This window comes from Macadamia integrifolia, chromosome 11 (genome assembly GCF_013358625.1).
Source record: "Macadamia integrifolia cultivar HAES 741 chromosome 11, SCU_Mint_v3, whole genome shotgun sequence".
In the NCBI taxonomy this organism is placed as follows: Eukaryota; Viridiplantae; Streptophyta; class Magnoliopsida; order Proteales; family Proteaceae; genus Macadamia; species Macadamia integrifolia.
Genome location: NC_056567.1, coordinates 627,881 through 636,776, shown reverse-complemented (window position 1 = coordinate 636,776; position 8,896 = coordinate 627,881). Strand labels below are relative to the sequence as shown.

General features: G+C 34.8%; 1 protein-coding gene across 2 annotated transcripts; it reads right to left on the bottom strand.

The window, feature by feature from the left end:
* Positions 1–445: 445 nt before the first annotated feature.
* Positions 446–6,447, bottom strand: LOC122093435 (ribonuclease P protein subunit p25-like protein). 2 transcript variants are annotated; one of them, XM_042663786.1, is made up of 7 exons: positions 6,087–6,109; positions 5,864–5,986; positions 4,625–4,705; positions 4,417–4,505; positions 4,244–4,318; positions 701–762; positions 446–585 (listed from the first exon to the last, which is right to left on the bottom strand). In XM_042663786.1, the coding sequence occupies exons 2-7, from the start codon at positions 5,984–5,986 to the stop codon at positions 521–523; spliced, it is 495 nt and encodes a 164-aa protein (XP_042519720.1). In that variant the 5' UTR covers positions 6,087–6,109; the 3' UTR covers positions 446–520. The 2 variants fall into 2 exon arrangements, with proteins under 2 accessions (XP_042519720.1, XP_042519719.1); XM_042663785.1 differs by lacking the exon at positions 6,087–6,109 and adding an exon at positions 6,287–6,447 and having other exon boundaries at positions 449–585.
* Between the last annotated feature and the right edge of the window lie 2,449 nt (positions 6,448–8,896).

Genomic DNA, 8,896 nt, shown 5'->3' with positions numbered 1-8,896 from the left:
TTTTTGGGGGGGGTGGGGGGTTGTGGAAGGGAGGATGTTAAATAATCTAGCTAGAAAGAGGCAGCAGCAGAAGGAGAAGTTACACTAAACAGTACTAATCTCCTGTAGTAAAATTAAGCATAACAGTCACAAAAAAATAAAAATTCCACCGTATTTTGTGACTCACAAAAGACAACCAACTAAAACTTCACTGAGAACACCCACAAAACAAGGACAACCTATATCAATGGTTACTTTTTAATAAACACTTAAAAAGGTTCTGAAACTCCCATCTCATTTAAGGGGAAAATATAAATTGTGTTTTTGAAACATTTCTACTGCAAGAAAATGAAACTTTTGAAACATAGTGCTTTTGAATTTTGTTTTCTGAACAAGTATTTATACCTAAGCATATGTAATTATGTAAAGCTAACTCAGTATCACTATCTTATCCCCCCATTGTTGGAGTGGGGGAGAACCTTTTAAAAAACTAGAAGACCTACAACAACTTCAGTCCAAAAGAGTACGGATCTTAAGATTACTAAAAATACACAGTACCTCTTCCTCGACCACCACGTCCTCTGCCTCGTATGCCAGGAGAACCATCTGAACTCCACAAGAAAATGTAGAAAAATTTACCACTCCGAGCATCAAAATATGAAAAACTTTATTTTATTTATTTGGGGAGGGAGAGGGGGGAAGCAAGGAATATTTGTTCTACCTCCCTCATACTCAAATTCAGTCCACGGCTTTACTTGATCAGCTGGAATAGGTGATTGGTAACTGCGTCACTAAGTAAGAGAAAAAAGTACAATTGTTACCACATTAACAAGGACCAATCATCAAATGTAAAGAACTGAAAAGAAAGAGTTGGTAAGTGCAATTTCATATCACCAAATCCTAACAAAACCATCTGGATTCATGAAATTTTTGATAGTTTCCAAAATAGCAAGGTATACAAGGGACAGCTATCCAGTAGCAAAGATTCTACCTTCACCTTCACCTTAACCTAACCCTAAAATCTAACTTTTATCTCCAAACAGGCGTTTACTTAACAGAAAAGAGAATAATCTAGCTGCTCCTTTTTAACAGTCAACCTCCATGAGAAACTAAATAAATGAACCATACCGATACCCAATAAAATCCAACCAGGAACTTCATGCACTCATTTGTAATTCTTTCTCGTGAGCAATTAAATAAACCGGATATAATTATTGAGGATTAACTTCAATTGACATTTGACTTCTGAACAGCATCATTACACCTTCAAAGAAAATAAATATATGGTTAAGATGCCAATGAAAATCAAAAGCAAAGATACGTTAAGTGAGCAGAGCCCCAATTTCCACAAACAAAAGGCTCACTTGCTATCACTTCTTGTAGCTAAGCATACATAAAATTATGGATCTCATCTGAACTCTGAAGTGTCCAAAGAAATCACTGGACCATGGTTCTGCTAGCCACAAGTCCTTTTCATCAATATAATTGAAATATTATATTGTTTTGTATAAAATACCACATTTCGAATCAAAATGAATCAAAATGGTTGGAATTGGCGAAACAGGTCAAAATTGTTAATAATAGGGAAATAGGTCAAAATTGCTAGAATGCCTCAAATTTGTCCAAGAACTTATGCTGCTTTGGACATTCAAACCTCTCCCAAACTCATCTAAGCTCCCATGACAATATACCAAACAGACATTTGGGCTGAAATATCAAGAAAGGCAAGTCCCCGTAACTTATCGTCTTTGTTTATTATGTTTTTCAAGATTTCAGTAACTTTTGAATGCTAACACTAGCAGAATAGGGAGCCAAACCAAACTCTCAATTTGTTTATAAACTCTTTCTAGAATCCTTAACTGCATTAGAATGGCTACTACATAATACACAATTCTAACACCCAATCCAACATTATATACCGCAAGACGGTGTTTTAATGAAAATTTAAACTCAGGCTAGAAAAAACTAGAGAGTGATTTGTAAATATAGCCTAGGATCTTCAGAAACGGAGAAATAACTAAGAATAATCAGAGTTAATGACATAAACCAATGCTAGTTTCTTCAGCTGCTGAAATTTTCTTTGGCAAGCAATCTCTTGTTGCAGGCTTGCAGCTGGGTAATAATCTATGGCATGGAAGTCCTATCTAACCTCTCCATTCAAGCTGTCTGAAATCATAATAACAGTCGAAAATTTTTTATCTTGCAACGGACTAGGTGGAATGACCTGAAACTCAGGCCAGGAAGTATAACTGGGAGACTTCACTATCCTGCAGAATTTCACAGAAATCTGAGAGAACACGAGAAAGTGCATGCAGGTCAATCCTTGTTCTAATAGGAAAATAGAGCATAGAACTCAAACCAGACTCTCGTTAATCAGATTCAATCGAATTTAAGAAGAAACGTAAACAAGAACTGGAGTGCCAGATTTGAAGAAGTACTAAGTAGTAATAATAAGCAAGGTATAGAGATAGAAGGCGAGTTGTAGATTGATTTAGAAGAGGGGTATCACAGATTGGAAGAACTAATAAGTAGGAAAAGAAGAATAGAAGAGAGGATTAAAAAGATGGCACCTGATTTGCAGTAGAATTCAGAACTAAAGAAAGAAATCAGTAGGTGATGAAGGACAGGTTTGGGATATCTAGAACAAGTCTTCCTTCGCTGTCCCGCTGCCTCCTTGTTAATTGATGAATCCCCATTGTGTTTGAGGCTATAATTTAAAACAAAAGTGGGAAAATTGGGACTATAGAAAAGGAATAAGGGGGAGGAAGAGAGTGGTAGCATATTAGGGAAGAGACAGGGGACTTCGATTCACAACTGGTAGAAAAGGAATAGGGGAGAGGAAGAGGGTTGTAGCCTAATAGAGAAGAGTTAGGGAAAAGAAAGGGAGTTGGCTTCACACCAACTTGGATTCACTCCAAGGTTTGCAGGAAACCACTCATCCTGCATTGGATGGGAGACATCTCACAAGTTCAACATCATCTTCCTTGTCTTCCATTCCAAGATACTACCTTTTCAAAACGCAAAATAAAAAGAAAGTGAAACAACTCCCTAATAACTACTTTTCCATCAATAACTACATCCTAACAACTTCTTCTCCAGCAATAACTCCCTTACAACATTTGTACAAAGTACTTTTGACACTATGTAAATTAAAATACAACAAGATAAAGCAAGCTACACATAATGCTGGCCATCTGGCCATAATGTAGTGACACGTCAGTGCATATGTTCGTCTCTCCTCTGGTAAGTCCTAAATCCTTGAGTGATGTCCTCCTCAGTAGGCCAAAAGAAGAGCATTCACCCCCTTTTGCAAAAATTAACAGTTCCCAAACTTTTAAGGAAAGACAAAATTCTTTACTCAAATCATGTTTAACTAATGAGGGGAGTATTATGTATATAAATACTTTTGAAACTCCTAGACTATTTGTATAAGGACTCCTAATCACTCACACAAGTAATAAAGTAAATAGAATCAAAACAAAACTCCATCTAGCTAATGAGTATCCTCACCTAAGTATCTAACCGAAACACTTAATTACTAATCTAGTGTACTCACTTCACCCCCACCCCACTTTATGGGGCTTATAAATTAGGAGTTAAGAGCCTTTACAATAAAACTGAAGAAAATAAAAGGCCAGCCTATAATATAATCACAACTTAATTACGGCCTTTTGCACTACCACTTAGCCTTTGTTGACCTTCTAGACTTATGCCCAAGCCAACATACAGGATCGTAGTCTGATGCAACTACATCAATTTTACACCAGATATCAAATTTATCAAATAAAATATGGCTAAGCAGATGCATTCAAAAATTGCGACTGGTTATTTTCTCACATTTAACTTTTGTTTTGCTAGACGACTTTAGCCTATTTAGGAAATAATTTACTACCCTATAATGAAAGGCCAAACTCATCCACCTCGTGACTCAATTCAAACCAAAGAATTATGAGTATCCCCACGTTAAAGTGGCAAGCAAATGTACTAGGCTTTTTTTTTTTTGGTTCACATGATAGATACTGGATTGCACATAAATAAGAACATCATAATAAGTATGCATCTCAAAAGAGAGGGGGGTGATGAGAGAGAACCCAGGTAAATAAGCAAATCTGGCTAAGATCACCTACGAGGTTGTCAGAGATCATCACTGTAATATTAAGCCAGGAAGTCTGCTACAATAATCATAAAAAAACAGGAAGAAAATGCTTAAGCACGAAAAAAAAATTTTATATCATTTTTTGTATTTATAATTCTTGCCCCTTACCCAGTGGAGGATGTATCCAACTCCTTCTTGGACAAGGTGATTGTAATCATTGAAACATGTCGAGTTGTTTCTAGGCTGCAATGGGAGAAATATATCAGTTGACAAGTCAACCAAACCAACAATATGACTAATGCATAATAAAATTGGGCACAAACAGTTCTCCTGGTCCTTACGGAAGCAAGCCTTCTTCCAGCGGCTCCCACATGTCGGTTATATCTGTAGATCCAATTAATGTGTTCTGATGGAGACCAGCAATTCTTCTCTGAAAGGGAACAAGTAATTTTTATTATAAGAAATAGGAAACTCTTTTTTGTGCTATTACACCACGGCATACAAAAAGTCCAAATAAATCAGACCATCACTATTTCACATATAACTCACCTTGATTAGTTCAGCAATCATCACAGTCTTGTTGATAGCTCTCCCCATGGCTTTAAGGACAATTTCATTTGAACCCTTATCCTAAAAATGAACAAAAATATGAATAATAGAGGGAGAATAGAAAGAATAACCTCTATTGCCCCATAGAAATGAAAAACAGTAGCAAGTAGCTCAAAAACATAATGCTTAAAATCAGAAGAAAACTAGGATAGAATAATGGGGCTGGGGTGACGTACCGACTACCAATCTAATCAATTTCTAAAGTTTCCATTTTTATGTTCATTAATTCTTCCTTCTCAATATAACGTTTTAGCCCCGCTGATAACCAATAGAGAAGGCATGTAATGATTCTCAACACTTCCTCACTCATATCCAACTCAGAACCATTCACATCCATATCCAACGTTATGATAATTGGGTCAAGTATAATCTTTTAAGACAATAAATAAGTAACACGTGGATAATACTGCTAAAATCTTGAAAAATGTTGCAGTTAGCATGGTTCGAAAACTTGCCGAAATTTCAAATATTTCGCCTTTTTATTCACTGAAACGAAATTATAGGCGAAACACGAAACAAACTCAATTTCGGTCATTTCACCGAAATCTCAGTCATCATTCCATTTCACTCATTTCATTAATTTCGGTCATTTCGGTCACTATCCCCTCAAAATGACCGAGCAAAGAAATGAAAAAAAAAAAATCACTGTTTTGGCATTGAAATTTAGGTATTTTGGTAGTTTACAATTGACCAAAACAGCGAAACAAAACGAACTTTTGAAGCTTTCTTAAGAGGTTGCACAATGAATGAGGGAACTACCAAAACAGGCAAACTAAATCGTCAAAACATATGCAGACCACCCCCTCCCAAAACCAAAAGGAAAAACAGAAGAGGAAACCTTAAGTGTTTAGGTATCCAATGGAAAACTTACAGGGGGCGGGAAAAAAAAAAAGTACGACCTGGGGAAAAGCAGTAGCATACATATCATAGATCTATATATTCCCAAAACGATGTGATAGTGTCTTAATGCACATTAAAATAAATTATCAAACACATTAAAGTAAATTATCTACAAATAATGCTTACAATAGCCTTAAAATGTCATTTTCTCCCCTCAATGTATAAGGATATTGAATCACGAATGTCAATGTCAATACAAGGTAATATCGTTCGACCGAAAAAAAAAAACAAAGATTAACTTAAGAATTAATATAAACTAGAAAGAGAACAACAGAATACCTGGAGCAGACTTGTAGCATAAGTAATATAGTTCCTCATCCTCCCCTGAGTGGTTATCCGGATTTCATTTTCGTTAATCGGCGTCTCCGGCCTCGGCTTCTCCACCCTCTGGTACCGATCCATCTAAAGCACCAAATCGAAGTTAAAATAAAATGAAGTTACTACACAGAAACAACTAAAATCTCCAAAATGAGAACTCTATAACAAATCAAAATACACAGACCGATTACATAGATGAACTGATGAAGATGAAAACAATATTGCCAAACCAGAAACAGAATACCTTAATAAACAAAAGAAAAACCAGATCTATTATTGTCAAAAAAAAAAAAAAAAAAAAAAAAAATTCGACGGTGAATGTTTCTGAAAAAGTCAAAACGAAGAGAAATTTGAAGGAGATTAGGGTTTAGTGAAGAAGAAAACCTAAGTCCTCGGCGAGTACGAGCCGAAAAGATATATCTCTGTTACCCTGCTTGCTCCTCTCTTCTCTTCTCAGAGCATTCAACTGCGTTTTTACCTTCTGTCCTGCTCTAAAAGCCTTAACGGTGCCACCTCTCTATCCTTTTATACGGCGGAATGGATCGCGGCAGGTTCGGTTACTCGGGTAGGGTTACGGTCCCGGTCCTGTCGCCCATAGACCGGCTTCTTTTGCTGCTTACTCGATGGAAGGTGTGTACTACATCAACAGCTGTGGGTCCCACTACACTATGGAGGGATTTTTTTTATTTATTTTTTAAAAATTTTTTCCTTTTAATTGAAAATATGAAATTTAAAGATGTCAAATGATACGGTTTCAATTTTTTCAGATCAAGCTACAATAATTACAGACCAAAATCGAAAGTAAAACCTCGAACCGCAATAGAATTTATTCGGTTTCTTTTATTTGGTTTAACTCCGTTTGGATCTGATTTATTTGTTTAATTCAATTTATTTCTTTTATTCAATGTAATTTGATTCAAACCGACACTTTTTAACTCTAAAATCAAATTGAACTAAATTCTAATTTTCAAAACAAAAACTCAACATATTTTTTCAGTTTAGTTTGATTTTAGACAGCCATTTTGATTCCATTTGTAAATTATCACCTCCTAAGAACAAAGAATTTGAATATAAAGATTTTTCTTAGGGCCATTTGCCATACACAATTATCTGATTAAGCTCCACAATTCTACCCAAAAAAATATTAAGTTCCATAAAATTGAGTTTTCTAATCCAATAGCTGAAATATTGGTAATTATGTACAAAAATTTTCACTATAAAGATATATCGTATTTAAAATCAGGTTTCCCTTCACCTAAAGTTGAAAGGAACTTCTTAAACCATATATCAAAGTGTTGGTATGGAGTGATGAAAGATATTTTTAGTAAGGATTAGATAGATGTATTATATTATATTATTATTTTATTTTATTTTTTGTAGTAAGGATTATCCATCTTCCATTAAAACCATTAAGAGTAGAATTGAGAATTCAATTCATATATGATGGGACACTATTAAATACATAGGGTTGTTGATAAGCCCTTATGTTGGCTAATAAGTGAATTATGTTCCAAAAGTGGGTGAATGTGGATGGAATTTCTTTATTTAAAGAAAGCAAATATATAAAAATATCCATCACATCCCTAGAAGTGAACAAAACATACAGCTTCTCAAGCCTAGCTATACCAGACAATAGTTTAATTATGGGGTTTAACCTTTCTATAAGTTATTTGATTCTTATGAATCCAAAAGAAGTGAAAAGATATAGCGAGAACATTAAGAGATTACTTTAGTTCTAGAGTCGACATCAATCCATTATGAAAGGAAGAAAATAATAAATTGAAGATAGAGTTAATACCACAAATGTGAATGCTGGCAAATTCCTTTAGTTGAAGTAAAAGGCCAACTATACTATTCCAAATCCAAAAGCCCCTCTTTGATATCGCTTCTTGATCAAGTAAAGATTTATTTCCAAAATACCTAGCCCTAAACATGGGGCACATATGCTATAGCCTCCATCCAAGTTTAATCAAAAGGGCTTTATTGTAAGTGGAAGCATCTCTTAATTCAATAACCCCTAAACACTTGGAGACCACACAATACGCCAAGATATTTTACAGAATTTCCTTTTGGTATCCACACCTATAATCCAAAATTTTGAATTAATAGAATAAAATTTCAGCAAAATTTTGAAGGAAAGAAAAACAAGACATAAGATAGGAATGGATTGAAGTCATAACAGGCATCATACGACTGACATAAGTTACCAAGTGGGATTTCCAAGAAGCTAATCAATTTTCCAACCTATCAACGTTATTAAGCCCCAAAACTTTAGAACGAGAGTGAAACAAATTGGTACCTAAATAAATTGTATCCTTAGGCATTTCCTTAATTCCAAAAGTACTATATAACCATCTCTCATCCTCATAAGAAGCATTCCTACTAAAATACGCACCACTCATATGTAGGTTAATTTGTTGATTTAATATGTCAATAAAAAGATCCAACACTAACTACATAAAAATAGAAGTATCATTAACGAAGAGAAAATGGAAGATTTCGGGAGCTCCTCTGGCATTTTTAACACCTCTAAATGTATTCAATTATTTATAGGCCAAGAGCAATCAAGATAGAGATTCCATAGCTACCATGAATTAATTACAACAGGATGTGCTAAAATGTTTATGCCAATACAAAAATCAGCATATTGAGAAGAAGAATAAGAAGAAAGTTGCATACACAACATTGGGGACAACTGAAGCTCAGTGATCTAACAAAAAATGCAATACAAAACTAAGAAAGGATCGGGTTTAACCTTCCTATAAGCTATTTGATTCCTATGAGTCCAAAGGAAGTAGAAAAGATAGAGCAAAAACCACTTGAGTTCTAAAGTAGACAACAATAAATTATGAAAAAAAGAAAATAATAAATTGAAGATAAGTCAATGCCACCAATGTGAATGCAGGCCAATTCCTTTAGTAAAGGTAAAATGGCAGCTATACTATTCCAGATCCAATCCATGGATATAAACATTACATAATTTTATGCCTATAA

Excerpts from the sequence above, each read along its gene's own strand:
- LOC122093435 (XM_042663785.1), bottom strand. The coding sequence starts at position 5,986 with ATGGATCGGTACCAGAGGGTGGAGAAGCCGAGGCCGGAGACGCCGATT. Across the intron at positions 4,706-5,863 it reads ATGCTACAAGTCTGCTCCAG|GATAAGGGTTCAAATGAAAT; the intron begins GTATTCTGTTGT and ends GTTCATTTTTAG. Across the intron at positions 4,319-4,416 it reads CTGGAAGAAGGCTTGCTTCC|CCTAGAAACAACTCGACATG; the intron begins GTAAGGACCAGG and ends CTCCCATTGCAG.